Source organism: Plectropomus leopardus, chromosome 20 (genome assembly GCF_026936395.1).
Source record: "Plectropomus leopardus strain MGB_pleo_1.0 chromosome 20, ASM2693639v1, whole genome shotgun sequence".
In the NCBI taxonomy this organism is placed as follows: domain Eukaryota; kingdom Metazoa; phylum Chordata; class Actinopteri; order Perciformes; family Serranidae; genus Plectropomus; species Plectropomus leopardus.
In genome coordinates, this window is record NC_142195.1 from 4812991 (window position 1) to 4828720 (window position 15730).

Consider the following 15730-nt stretch of genomic DNA (forward strand, 5'->3'; position numbering starts at 1 on the left):
AAGTGGAGGACAAGTGCCTTGGTGGCTTTTTTCTGTCTTTGACTAAGCAAAACAGATGTTCCCAGTCGAGGGCCAACATTCCCAGTTTCTCTTTTCCACGCGGGAAAGTTCCCTTCTTGCTGCCAGCATGGGGGAAGAGTACTAAAGCTACAGCAATTCTGGATTATAGCTTAGTGAACAGGTTATATTTATTTCAATTTTTTCTCCAAATTGTCCTGCCATGTCCCATAGTTAAATAAAATGTCCTTGGTCAACCCCTGGTCTGCCTTGAAAGATGCATTTGTGGCTTTTTTTGTAAGTTCAATGGCTTCAATATCAAACTTTGCTTAAAAATCATATTTTAGGAATTTTCCAGTTGCAGAAATTGCAGAAAATCACCTTTAAACTACATTTTGAAGCTACCTAAAGCATCTTCAGCTGAAACACATGCTCAGGATTTTTAAGAGATTCATTCTCCACCTCCAAGACTGCAAATTATCAGTCTTTGAGTCTTGTAAAGTTTTCTCAAAGAAGATAAAAAAACATATTGACAGACCTGGTTTTCAGATTTACAACACCACTCATAACCTGCCTTTATGCTACCACTCACCAGATGTGCGTGAACCTGTGAAACTCAAACTCAGTTTTATATCTGTGTGAAGGTGAAGGGGTGCAAAATGCTAGTGGCGGGGCAGCATGGAGAAAGATAGAGGTCAGATCAGAGGTCAGGACAGTAGAGGAACGAAAACAGGATTGATGAGCGAGGGTTAAAAGGCACCGTAGTGATAGCAATGGAAAATATGTGTTATACCCATCAAGTTGATTTAGGGAATAGATCATGCAGCGACTAATCCAAATATAATCAAATCAAGAACAAACTAGTAAAGTGCAGATTTTATATGCATAGAATAGTGAAATGGTATTGTTACCTATACCACTTTTCCACCAGAATTAGCACATGTACGTGAGTTTTTTAAACACAGGTAAACCTGCTAAAAATAGGTTATAGACTTTTTTCCTGTTGTCAACAGAGCAGAGCTGTCTACACTGCTCTGCAGCAGACGAGTGTGCCTTTGTGTGCGTGTGTGTGTGTGTGTTGTTTTTTTGTTTTTCTCTCTCATATACACTAGGGGGAAGCTTTATGACGGTTACTTCTTTTAATATATCTCTTACTCATTCAGTCCATCTTTCAAACTCAGTGCAAAGTAAATTGTTGTTGTTGTTTAAGCACTGTTTGGGCAGAGACAGATTGTGTTTTTTGTTGGGTGCATCATTGAATCTCACCAGGGCCTGATATTATCGCATTCACCTGGGTGTTGTTTCCATCTATACCGAGTGAAGCCAGAGGCCTTAAATACCCGTGACTGCTGCACAGTCATGTAATGTGGATGTGAACACCAATTGTAACCTTTCCCATAACAGTAAAAAGCCCCATGTTAGCAGATATTAGTAGGTTTTTTTGTGCAGTGGGAATGAGGCTCAAGTGTCCTGAGTTTTCCCAATTGTAACTTAATAATGTTCACAATTAGGGCTGGGCGGGAAAACTACAAATAACTTTTCTTCGATTGAAATATGAGACGTCGTTGATAGAATGTCGATGTTGAACGCATTCCAGCCATGTTTTGACAGACAGCATGAACAGCCAGTGATGATACGAATAGCACTGTGGCGGACCAAATTCAGCGAACGACTTTGACTCTAGAATACAGCTGAGTGTTTTGACAGCCGAGTCGTATGTGCTTCCACAGCGTTTCATTATCATGGATCCAACAGCTGATGGTCCCACAGCAGCGCAGTGAGACAGACAGAGCGGAGTGTCTGAAACAGCCAAATTTACAGAGGTAGAAAGTTCCTTCTTTAGACATCTACAGACTACTTTGTGTTAATTTCAGGTCTAATCAGACTTTGGATGAATTATTTAGAAACACCAGGACACATTGCTCCGTGTCTCATTGAGCCGCTTGCGCTGAGCTCTCGTTACTATCACCAGGGGCAGATGTAATATTTTGGGGGCCTTGGGCCACAAGCACATGACCTTATTTTTTCACTCTTTCTCTAAGTGGGAATGTTGGCAAGCTGTTGGCAGCTATATGAAAAATAGGCCTACTCAAAAGGGTTTTTTTCCCCGAGTAAAATGAGTCCTGCAGTCAGGAGAGGTTGAGCATTTATCAGCACAATGTGCTTAAATTTACCTGAAGTTTGTTTGAGACGGAGCTTTTATTTTTTATATAATGCTGGAAAGTTTAATAAATAATAATAAATCATATGTTTATTACACTCCAACACACCATGGTCAAATGAAACAGTGTCAGTGAACTATGATATCTTCATATCTCACTTAGGAGTAAAAGGGAATCTTAAAGCTTGACATAAATAGTGATTTGATGTGTATCGTGATATATATCGATATAGACTGATATGAAAAAAAATTATTGTGATAAGATTTTTTCAATATCGCCCAGCCCTATTCACAATATCACTACTTCATTTATGCGCTGCAGACCTTCTCAGACCTTTTGTCCTTACTAAACACAGAAATACAACCGCCTGCCTCTGGATTGAGTTTCTGTTTTACACCGAACTAAGATTAACATTGGCTTGATTGCCTCATTAACTCATCATAAAAGACATTTCATTTATACATGACAGAAACAACAACAGCAACAAACCTTACCCAAACTGTCTTAATTAGTTTTATTATTGTTGCAGTTAGTTAGTCCACTGTTCCAACAATCAGCAACTTAATATTGTATAAAATATACTCTAAATCCACAGTTACATATGAAAATACTTGTTTTTCCTTGCACTCTCTCTGTGTCGTTTAGGGCCAGCTATTTACACTCCTGTAGTGTTATTTCCACTACTCACAACTGCCATGTTTCTAAACTCAGCTGCTTTTTTAACCAGTAGAAACTGACCTTTGGTGGTGCATGATGTGCATGACACACAATACAGTGACAATACAGCATCTCCATATGAGTTTATTAGAAAGAGGAGGGTCTGTACTTGACAGTATTGAAAATTATATCTATGGGATTTTTAAATACTCTGGTATACTGTGATACTGTCTAAGCCTACTTGGTGTGAAATCAGTCTGCAGATCCTGCAGTTCAAAATAAGACCAGCCTTTTCTATTGATGTCAGTTGCTGAGCCATGATGAAGGCCAAAAGTGTGGCCTGCAACAGATTATAGGGCTTGTTTTTAGCCCAGCTGATTGTGAGAAATGCTGCTTTAGTGATTTAATCACTTTCAGTTCCTACAGGCCGCTTAAGATGAGTGAGGTGTCAGCAGTCATTGAAGCCATGAAACGTTCAATAGATTAGATTTTTCAAAGATTGTGAATCATCAAACCTGCTAAAGATCCTTAGCTCATAAATGTGCACCAAAATGATTAGGCTGATGGGACCACTAGTTTGTAGGATTACCTGTGGACAAACAGATATGAGCAGATACACAAACAACCAAACTCATGGCCCGCCAAAGTTTACACCTGGTGGGGATAACAAAAAGGAAGAGTTAATAAAAATGTAGGTGGTATTCAGTCGTTATGGTGGTCTCCTCTGATCTCATCTCACTATGTACATACAGAGACTGTTGGCCAAAAGCCTGCATCTTGTCACATTGTGCTCTCTTTATTCCTGCTTGTGTTTTAGTGTTTTTTCCTAAAAATAAATCTGAGGCATCCCTCACAGGAAAATTTATCACAGCATGTGCAGAGCTCCTTCATATTTTGGACCCCAGATGAATACACACAGGCTCAAGCTGCTCATTAATCCTGGACCCGTCTGTCTATAAGCTTAACAGCAAAGACAACCCATGTGGAACAGTGGCAATTTGTCACTTAAAAATCTTCTGAGATTCTCATATACGGGAAGATATTCAGAGCCTGTTTATACCAGGTATTATCATGCGTCGTGGGTGATCTGACAGCGACAGATCTAAATACAAGTACGAACGACTACCAAAAGGCTTTTTGATCCGATCGCTCAATCCACTTGCAAAGGTGGCTTGGGACGCATTTTACATTGAGTTGGATGAAGTCGTGACTGCAGCGAGGTATCAATACTTAATACCTTTGAAGGTATTGACTGAAATAACCCATTGCCAAGTAGTATCGAAATTTCTCCAGTCAAATGATACTTGCATTTGATCCTTTTTGTACCCAGATGTAGAAAAAACATACTATTTGTATGGTTTTACTCACAGCCAATCACCGCAAGCGTTCACATTCGAATTGTCATACAGCAGCAGCTACAGTCTATACACTCTGTGGTGTTGTGCAGCCGAGCACAGTGTATTTGATAGTGTTGTAGTAATTTGTGCACTGGTAGGGAGTGGTGATGACAATTTATGCAACTAAATGCTTCCGTTCACATAATGGGCATTGAATAGAGCAGAAAAGGCAAATGAAGAAAATTAATTTCTTCTTGAAAATAAAAAAATAAGAACAATACTTAGCCCTATGCATGACTGCCCGTTGTGCCTTTGACCTTTTGAATTTTGCTGGCAGTGATATTTCCGCTGTTGCGACACAGCCGCTAACATAACTTGCAGGCAGCTAGCGAGCATGTTGATGTAATAACTGTGTGCAGGGCCCTTTGACCTTGTAGCATAGGGAATGTCGGCAGTGTGTCAGATCAGTGACACATGCAACTACCAGGTATAAACAGGCTCTTTACACCTGTCTTGGTATGAGTTTAGCAGTGTTCATGTCAAGAGGCAGTTGCATAATTACTGTGAAATATTGTGGATTGACACTATATTAAATGTTGGTGTAATAACATTGAATGTAGGTGTACAGCTGATATAAAGTGTCCATCTTTGGTTGGTTTTTCAGGCACTTCTGCACTAAGTGTCAAATTAGGAATTTTAGAGTTTACCAGTCGTGATCACAGCTTATATCTTAAACGTTCTTTAACGTATTTATGAATGCTACATTAATCCGTTAAATGTGGGGCCAAAGGGTGGTAATATTGAGAGTGCAGTAAGAGGCAAAGCTGTGGGCAAATTTTGAGTATTTTCAGCCTTTTTTCTTCATATTTTGGTCATTTTATGGTGTAAGATATGTCTGAATGTGGATAAGTTGCTGAATTATTGATTTTGTTCTAGGATATAAAGGTTTGTTTTTTCTTTCCTTATGTGACAACCCCTAATATGCTTTTCTCCAACATGTCTTTGCTTGTTATTCTTCTTCATTATTACCAGTTTCTTCTCCTTCCTTTCCTGTTGTGGAACTCATCATATGTGGGCCTTTTTATGTCTTACACTGTTTTTCATTGCATTTTAATAGGTGTAGACTGGAACGTAAGCTTGGATTTATGATCAGGGTGCCATGATCCGCTTTGATTTTGTACATCTGGAGTAGCCTATAAAATATGTCCTATTCATAAATCAAGCAGGTGTAGTCATGGTTATATTAAGATGCAACAAACACCAAAGCTGAACTGTTGTTAAACATCTACTTTCATTACCTGATAGCCAAGTATCAGCTTTGTCTCAATAAATACTTTCCGGAAGTTTTCATGAGAATCTGAATGCGTGTGCACCACATGTCTCATGGTAGCTATCACTACATGACCGATTCACCTCTGGAAATCATTTTTCATTGGTTTGCATGCGCAAGCATCTATCAGCCGCTACCAATCACAAAATCTGGAAGAAATCCCGCATCACTGACAGAGATGCAGCCCCTTTTTTAGAGGTCTGTAAAACCTCCAGACACAGCAGCAGACATGATCCTGAGGGCATACATCCTGTGAGGAAGAGCCCAGAGCACACAAACAGCACATGTCAGTTAGCCTGTGGGCCTTTCTATTGATTTTCAGTATGCTGCAGTGCTTACTGAGATCCTTTGGAAACTTAAGCACTTTGCAATACAAGCAGGCTTTCCCACGCTGAGGAATAAGCTTCTTATTAGTTCTAGTTTAGCTCCCACAAATTTTAGCGTTCTTAGTGTCCAGTTCATGAAGTCATTGTAGGTGAAAAGGAATCCTTCGGATGCAGTAGTAGTAGCTGATGAGGTGGGTGTACTTCTAGGTAGATGGGTACGTTGGTGAGTAGGAAGTGGGTATACTCTCTTATATATTTCAGGCTTTTTGGCTAATAGGTGGGTGTACTGTAAACGGCCATGAGAGAACTTGATGTGCCAAAACAACTGTGGCTTGGTGTTAAAGCCTTTTTTTTAAATGAAGTAGAGCATACACTGTTTTCTCTGGTTAACTCTACAAGAAATAGGTGGAAATTAAATCTGATGTGATAATCAGTCTGACTTTTTGGTCTGTTGACCTTTTAAAATTTGTGCAAATGCGAAGATAATTAGCAAAGCAACAGCGGTTTGTTTATTGTAGCCATATCACACAGAGATGAATAATATCACTACATTTTAAACCCGATACCCACAGTGGTTTGTTGTTTTGGCCCTGTGCTGAAATGTTTTCTTATTCCCACTCCTGCACACTCCCACCTGCACCCGGATATGTGTATCCACTTCCGCTTGCACCCACAAATAGATCCTTCTCTATTTAAACTGTACATTACCTTATCTCTAATTAATGATTTCTCAGTTCAGCATTTTAATTATACTTTATTATCCACCTTAATTATACTTTATTATCCACCTTATTTAGTGTTTTCTCATCAACTACTTGAATCTTCTCACCACCCCTCCACTCCCAGCTGAAGCACTATCTTGTCTTAAAAACTTGCATTATGCAAAACTGTGTTTTTGCCTCTGCTGTTTATACATGAAATCATTTGCAGCATCTTTTTTCTCTCATGGCTCAAGCTGTTCTTCCCAGCTGTCCTCAGCATGCTGTGAATGATTCTGCATGGAAAAAAATACATGTGAACATGAGACTCTGCGCACCACATTAATCTAGCTGTTTTTGGTCCGGTATACAATTTAAAAATATTCTCATCTCCTCAGTGCCAGACGCGGAGCTGCATTGCTCGTTAATGTTACACAAATACCCCGGTAACTTGTGCAAAGAGCCCGACTCAGGTGGCAGTGTGTGGGCTTTCATCTGCGCTGATCAGTTTTGTTCCTACTCGACTCTTTTCTAATCACACACTAAGCTGATCTTTAAAAAGATGTTGGTGTAGCTTCTTATTAGAGATACAACAATACAACGAAAAACAAAACTGATTTTCTTTTCAACTCCACTCGGTGTCTCCATCCTGCTAGGAATCCCGGGACCTGCTGTTTATTTTTTGACTGCCCGCCCCCGCCTGCAACAACGTTAACACTGCCCACTCTCGCATGATTTGGGTTGGATCACGCAGGACCTGCGAGATCCCAATCCCAATGCAGGGCTCTAGTTTGTTGTATTCTGTTGTCAGTGCAGTGACTTAGGTAACACTTGGCACAAGTCGTGAAAAAATCCCTCGCACATACAAAAAAGTCTTGTGTGAAGGGATCCTCTGACTGACCTCTGCTGTTTGTTCCGTTGAATACATTTGAATGCGATTGTTTCAGCGCTGTACTGGGAGTTGGAAAAATGCAGTAAAATTTCCAAAAAATGGGGAAAAAAGCTGTCATAGGGTAGCTTCATAGCAGCTCATTGTTTCATAAGGAGCACTGCAGGTAAATGATTCTCAGACTCTTCATGTTTGAGTTTCTTCTCGCATCAAAAGAAAATGATGCATTTTAGGGACTATGAATAATTCTGGCGTTGCTATTCATAAAACCACTGCACTTAGTTGCTGGTTGTTGTAATAGCTGCTCAGTTAGAATGGGTCAAATACAGAGTTTGAATATAAGGTGTATATTTATATATATATCTATATCTATATATATATATATATATATATATATATATATATATATATATATATATATATATTTATATATATATATACCTTATCCTAGAACACAAAGTTAAACCATTAAATGTCTTGTTTTGTCTGACCTTATTAAAACTTTCAAAATATTTGATTTCAATAATGTCAGTTCAAGAAAAGCACCATCAGCAATTTAGATTGAAAAATGACGTAAACGATTAATCAACCACCCAAATAGTTGTCAGTTATCTTTCTTTATATGGACAAATCATTGCAGTTCTTGCAATACAACAAAATTGCATTTGTGTGATGAACCATTTTCTTTCTGTTTTACAGAAACCTCCACCCTTAATGACGATTGGCCTTTAGTTAGAGGTTCAAACCGATATTTATTTAATCAAATCCACGCCCCACATCTAGCATGGGTATACGAGGCGTTCTGGGCTGCCTCCTGCTGACTGCTTTGCTCAGCGTATCAAATGCTGGGCTCGTGAAGAAAATCCTACGGCACCGACGACAGACTCTGGAGTCCCCTAAAGACAAGAATATCACCTTACCGAACGCGGACCGTCCTGTGGTTTTCAACCACGTCTATAACATCAATGTTCCTGCCAGTTCCCTTTGCTCGGTGGACTTGGATGCTCCAGAGAGCACGAAACTCCTTCCCAAAGATGCAGCAGTCCCTTCAGGCCATCACATCACTGAGCACACCCTCGATGGGGAGAACCAGATCGTCTTCACCCACCGCATCAACATACCTCGACAGGCCTGTGGTTGTAGCGACGACCTGCCGGGCCTCAAAGACCTCATGAGCCGGCTGGAGATGCTCGAGGGAGAGGTTTCAGCATTGAGAGATCAGTGCACCACTGATGGATCCTGCTGCAGTGCCCAGGTCACAGGTAGGCGTGATTTTGTTATGCTTTGTCTGGAATGTAGATCACAGCCTTAAATATTTCTCTATAAAGTGCTACACTAAGAATATCACATAGCACATCTGTTCCATTCATCTGTTGAGGAGTTAAGGAATTCATTGTGGGGGAGTAATACTCCCAACAACTCTCCAGTTTGAATGGGGCTTTATTGGGCTGAAATGCCATGACATACAGTTGCTGAATATCAATGACTGTAGGAAGTCGTCTTTTCTAGTAGTTGCACTCTTGAAGGTCCAGTGTGTAGGGTTAAGGGAGATCTATTGGCAGAGATGAGATATAATGAGTATCTTTTCTTTAATGTGTAATCACCTGAAAATAAAAATCATTGTGTTTTTGTAACCTTAGAATACGCTAAAATTAGCCCAGAATGGACAAACAAAACAATGGCTCTAAATAGGGACATTCATGTTTCTATTAGCATTTCCGCTGACCCCTCACATGTTTTTATCAGAGAATACCAAATTCTGAACCTCCAACAGGCAGTTCAGTCCCTCAGTTTAAACACAACAAAAATTGTTTATACATCTGTCTATCCTGTTGCTAAACAAAAATTAATGTGCTGCTGATTCAGATTGGAATCTGAGGAAATTAATGATGTGTCCATGGTCATCTGTATTTGGTATGCTTTTATGTGATGTGCTGCTTTGTGTAATTAATTGTCTAACTTGTGTGAATTTCTTTAGCAGGGCTGTCTGAGGAAACTGACATTAAAGTTGTATTGCATTGTGTAGGCAGATAATTCAGCTACCCATAAAAAAACTCCTGAATGTCTCAATCCTAAGAATCAGAGACAAAAGGTGAACACCCATTAACAGGTGCTAGGCTAGCAGGCTGTCTGTCCTACGTGTTTTGCAAGTAACAAACTGCCGGTGCTTGCAGTGTTTTAGTGGTTTTAATCACCTGATCTGCTTGTTTTTGAGAGAAAGAGACCTATGTGGATATTTCAGCTCCTGATGAAAACCACCCAAACAATAAAAAAACAGAAGGAATTCTAACCAGGAGATGTTTCAGCTGGTAGCAATCTGCAATCCTCAGTGCTAGTTGCCGTTAAATCCCCTTAAATCTTACGCACTGGGCTTAGAATTGAGACTGACATTTTGGGAAATAAGCTTTTTTTGTTTTTATTTTATTTAATGTAGAGATGAGAAGATCGATATCATGCTCAGACATTAGGGTGGGATCAATCTTCTCATCTAACTCTCAAGAATGTGAATAATGGCAGAAATTTTCAAGATGATATGTTTTTAAAAAACATAAAACTGATGGTGCTGTGTTACAAAAAAAAATACCACAGTGATGATTATCAACAAAAAATTATTTTCTTATTAAAGGTGCCGTGGGAACCAAACCTTACTGCAACGGTCATGGAAACTATAGCACTGACACCTGTGGCTGCGTGTGTGAGCCTGGCTGGAAGGGACCCAACTGCTCTGAACCTGAGTGTCCCAATAAGTGTCAGGGACAAGGACGCTGCGTTGATGGAAAGTGTGAGTGCTTCGAGGGCTTCACCGGAAAAGATTGCATGTTCAAGGTCTGCCCTGTGGACTGTGGAGCAAACGGCCAGTGTGTGGGTGGTGTGTGCATCTGCTCTGATGGTTTCTTCGGTAAAGACTGCTCTCAAACCAAGTGCCTCAACAACTGCCTGGGCCGCGGACACTGTGAAGACGGAGACTGCGTGTGTGATGAACCCTGGACTGGCTCCGACTGCTCTGAGCTCATCTGCCCCAAAGACTGCTACGACCGTGGACGCTGTGAGAACGGCACCTGCTACTGTGATGAGGGGTACACGGGGGAGGACTGTGGCGAACGCACCTGCACCAACAACTGCCATGGTAACGGTTTCTGTGTGGATGGCAAATGTGTCTGCGCCGCTGGTTTCAGCGGAGAGGACTGCTCTCGGCTCACGTGCCTCAACGACTGTAACGGCAGAGGTACGTGCTTCAACGGGATGTGTATCTGCGATCCAGGCTACCAAGGCGCAGACTGCAGCCAGTTAGCGTGTCTGAACAACTGTAACAATCGAGGCCAGTGTATAAACGGACAGTGTGACTGTGATGTCGGTTTCCAGGGAGAGGATTGCTCTGAGCTCTCCTGTCCAAACAGCTGCCAACAGAGGGGACGCTGTGTTAACGGCCAGTGTGTGTGCGAAGAAGGCTTTGCTGGTGAGGACTGCAGCGTCAGGACCTGTCCCTCAAACTGCTATGGTCGTGGCGAGTGTGTTGCTGGACGTTGTGTGTGTCATGCAGGCTTCACCGGTGAGGACTGTGCCGAACTGAGCTGCCCCAACAACTGTCAAAACCGCGGCCGGTGCATTGATGGACAGTGTGTTTGTGATGAAGGTTTCTCCGGGGAGGACTGCAGTCAAAAAGCTTGTCCCAATGACTGCCTAGCCCGGGGTCACTGCGTCAACGGCAAGTGCATCTGTCAGGAAGGCTACTCGGGAGAGGACTGCTCTGTGCAGGCCTGTCCAGGTAACTGCAACAACAGGGGGCGCTGCATCAATGGAAGGTGCGTGTGTGAGACTGGATATGAAGGGGAAAGCTGTGCGGAGCTGAGCTGCCTCAACAACTGCCAGGACAAAGGACGCTGTGTGGACGGTCAGTGCGTCTGTGATGAGGGATACATTGGAGAAGACTGCTCAGAAGGTAAGAAGAGGTTCTGTCCCCCACAGGCTCCACCCTCTTCCATGTTTAGGTAGAAGGCCCCTTGTATATTAATAGAACTTGGGTTAAAATAATACAAAAAAAATGTCTATTCTTCTGTCTTATACATGCTCCACCCTCTGCCCAAACAGTCCAGCAGAGACAGTGAATAAACTAAATCAGCCCACTTTAGATTAATTTCTTGTGTCTGTGCCATGCTGGTTTCATCAGGATCATCATGGATGACCCTGATGAAGGCTAAAACACATAGATCTAATAAAGTTGTTCCTAAAACTACAAAAGCTGCTGGAGCTCTTTAACCTCTTGCAGCTTGTAATGAGTTGACTTCTGTTATGGAATATCTTTGATTCCAAAAGAGGCTTCTCAAGTGCTATTAGAATGAGAGTTACGAAGCATAACCTTTGTTCTATCTCACATGGGCTCCTCACTTTACCCAAGGAGTCCAGTAGAGGTCTCTGGCTATGTTAATAGAACTAGGGCTACAATATCATAACCCTTGTTCAGCTCTTTGCAGAAACACAGAATAAAAGGTTTTGGCAGTTCCCAGATCCTTAAAGTTTCCATGTGTTAACTAGCTGTACTATAAAATCAAACCAGGGGGGATGTCATTTCCTCCTGTTCTCAAATTTCACTCACCACTCATCTTTAGAGAAACTATGTCAGTGAATATAAAGAGGTTTTTGGTTTGTGTGTCTGCACTTTGTTCACACTTTTTTGGCAGTTCCTCACGCCACGGCCAGATGTGGCTCTGGAGTTTTCATTAGCTCTGTCTGTGTGGTGTGATTGAAGGCATGAGAAACTCATCAAGACAACATCCTCAGCACAGTTCCTATGCTTTTTTTTTCTTTTTTTTTCCAGTGTCTCCTCCAAAGGACCTTACTGTCGGCGAGGTCACCACTGACACAGTGGACCTTAGCTGGAACAACGAGATGTTGGTGACCGAGTACCTTGTGACGTACGTACCCACCCAACCAGGTGGTCTTCAAATGGAGTTCACGGTGACAGGAGACAAAACTGCTGCCACCGTCAGAGAGCTTGAACCTGGCCTTGAGTACCTGATCAAGGTCTATGCGGTTCTGAGCAACAAGAAGAGTGTTCCTGTCAGCGCCAGGGTGGCCACAGGTACATCCCAATTATCTCCATGCTATTTTTTTGTCAATACCCACTGGTGGAAAAAAGTGTTCAAAACTTTCAGTCAAGTAAAAGTGACAATACCACAATGTAACAATACTCTTTTACAAGTAAAAGTACAAAGAGTCAGCATCAATTTAGACATCATCTTAGATTACCAAAAGCAAAAGGACTATATGCAGAATGACCCATTTTCTCATAATGTTTTTTTTATGACTGGATTGTAATTATTGGTGCATTAATATATTCATCACTTTAATGTTGCAGCTGGTAAAAGTGGAGCTCATTTGACCTATTTTCTATGCTACTTGGTAGTGTGTGTATTTCCCCCCAGAGAGTGATAACGTTTTGTTTTAATCCATAATATTACCTCATAATTGCCATTTTGAGTGCATTAATTTTTGTATCATTAAAAGCTACAGTTGGTAACTTTTAGAAAAAAAAATTATTTGCTGAAACTCTGTATTCTGAATGAAGTACATAGGATGGATAGTCTGAAAAACATCATGTCTCTCCTCCTCTTACTACTACCTCTAGTTGTATTTACAAGGATCAGATCACACCACATTAAAAACAACCAATCACAGCAGAGGAGTCTCTACCACAGATGTCAATCATGTCAGTCACTGCTTGTGAACTACAGTCAAACTGTCAAACAAGGCAGCACTGATTGAATATCGTGATTCATATCTAATGAATCAAGATTCTGTCACTGCATTGCCCATTTTTCACCTCAAATGTTTTTTAGAAACATGTTTTAGTTTACGGTAAAATTAGAAAGTTTGTGACCTGGCTGCAATGTTGGATAATGTTGAGCATTGCACACAGGCAATTTTACAGCTAAACAGTACAATAAAATTTGTTACTGAAAACATCTGAGGTGAGAAATAGGCAATGTTTTAACAGAATCTTGATTCATATTTAATGAGCCAGGACCTTCAGGATATGTTTTTAGAAATGCTTTCAGAAATATATTTTAGTGTACTGTTTATCTGTTAAATGAGAAGTTTAGTGTCCCAGTTGCATGATGAAAATAGTCACTTGAAGTACTAAGAACTTCCCACCGGCCACAACGACTTTCTCATTTTATAGCTAAATAGTACACTAAAATATGAATACATCAGGCAAGAAGTATACAGTACAATAACAGAATCTTGATTCATATTTGATCAGCGCTGCATAGTTTGACAGTTAGACTGCAGCTCATCAGCGGTGATTGACATGGTTGACAGCTGCTTTAGAGACGCTTCGGCTCTGACTGATTGTCTTCGTTCACTTATAGTAAGTAAGGCCATTAAAAGTGCTGGAAAGCAATAGAGTAGGCAGAGGAGTATGATTTTTTTCACAGATTGTCTGTCTCATTTAGTGCTGTGTGAATACAGTGACAGTTTCAGCAAATATGACAAAAGTTTTTTTTTTTGTAATAAAAGTTGCTAACTACAGCTTTAATCTAAATCAAACTTGTAACTAAAGTTGTCGAACAAGTGTAAAATTGCAATATTCCAAAAGTTGAAGCATAAACTTGCAGAAAATGGAAATATTCAAGTTTGACTATCTCAGAATTGTTGGAAAAAAGGGATGACTGCTTGCTCTGTTTACTCAAACCAGGATAAAAAAAATGTGTTGAGTACTGTTGGAAAATTGGGAAAAAACAGGATGAACAGGAAGGCGATATTGGCACTCCAAAATAAAATGTCAACAACAATTGGAAATAATGAAAAGGTCACAAATGATGACATGCAGAGGTCGAAACAGGCCTGCACTACCTTGAAATTGTACTTAATTATAATTATATATATATATATATATATATATATATATATATATAGTATTGTACTTAAGTAGAATACCTGTACTTAGTTACATGTCACCGTTCTGAGTACCCATAAAAAGGTTGCTGTGGTTTAGCTATAATGTTTATTTTTGATTCCATTTTTGCAGCGCTTCCACAGCCAGAGGGGTTAAAGTTCAAATCAGTGAGAGAGACCTCAGTGGAGGTGGAGTGGGACCAGCTGGACATCTCCTTTGATGGCTGGGAGATCTATTTCCGCAACACGGTCAGTCTACCCATCACTTTTAAAGTCTCGCCCAGGATTCTATTATATAAGCGACTGGGGGGAAAAAGTGAGAGGTGATAAAAGTTATGCCAGCATATTGGAAGTTTCAGCAAAACATGGATTTATTTCAGTGCTAACCATTAAAATTGCTTTGACATATGGGGAAAAAAATCCCCCAGTGAGGGCAAGTCTGGATGTCATAGACCTGCTGGTAAATCTGCCGCCTCCAATCCCAGCCAGTAATTCTTTGAGAGGAAATGACTGTGCCAGCTGATAAGTCAGAGGCCTCGTTTAAATGTTGCAGTTGCTGCAGAGTTTTGACCCATTTTTAAATTTGAATGTTCTTTCCTGACCTTCTTGTTAGTTTTGATAATGGACCGTGTGATGTAGTTTGTCATCTCACACGTTCTCCCGCGCTGTGTAAACTGACAGCTGCTGTGTCATGCATACACAGATCAGATCAGTGCTCAGTTTTTTGCATGCAGCATAGTTCCAAACTTTCTATATCCTGATTCCTTAAGTGTCCTGGAAATCAGAAACACTTTTAAAGGAAGATGGCACTCTCTGATTCCATTATATTGGAGGGAAGCCAGAAATCTCTCCAGCCACTATCTCAAACACTCAGCTGCTCATACCAAAACCATCTAGACTAATAAATAGCTCTACCAGTAAGAGAATAATATGCACTCTTAATTTTGGAGTCAACTGTCCCTTTAAGTTAAAATATCATTAGTTTGGACTTGTTAAAATAATCTGGCATGAGAGAAATCTAAATACCAACCAGCTGAACGTAAACTTAATTGAGTGAGGAATTAAGGTTACATTTTACAGTAGTTTATGCATTTTGTGTCCTTGCAGAAAGAAGAAAATGGAAAAGTGGTGACCACCCTTCCACCTTCTCAAAATCAGTTCCTCCAGTCAGGCCTTGGACCCGGACAGGAGTATGAAGTCTCTCTTAACATAATCAAGAACAACACCCGAGGACCCCCAACATCCAAAAAAGTCACTACGAGTGAGTCTCAAACTCTTAACAAACATTTATTCAGAGTGAAGTTTCTACCTAAGAATAGCTCAGGGTGGTATGATTAGGTCATTTCCTGCTCCGTCTGGCAGCTATTAGCAGTTTGGTATTTTCACTTCACTCTAGCACATGACAAAAAAAATACATAAATGTCAAAGAGTGAAATT

At 40.6% G+C, this 15730-nt stretch overlaps 1 protein-coding gene across 3 annotated transcripts in view; it reads left to right on the top strand.

Moving 5' to 3' along the window:
- Positions 1 to 15730, top strand: part of LOC121959790 (tenascin) — a 67854-nt gene that overhangs the window by 28411 nt on the left and 23713 nt on the right. For all 3 annotated transcript variants that reach the window (XM_088070804.1, XM_042509279.2, XM_088070805.1), the window contains 5 exons: positions 8096 to 8658; positions 10023 to 11336; positions 12213 to 12476; positions 14427 to 14542; positions 15401 to 15554. In XM_088070804.1, the coding sequence (XP_087926930.1) occupies positions 8181 to 8658; positions 10023 to 11336; positions 12213 to 12476; positions 14427 to 14542; positions 15401 to 15554 (2326 nt within the window). In that variant the 5' untranslated portion in view covers positions 8096 to 8180. The remainder of the gene's footprint in view (positions 1 to 8095; positions 8659 to 10022; positions 11337 to 12212; positions 12477 to 14426; positions 14543 to 15400; positions 15555 to 15730) is intronic.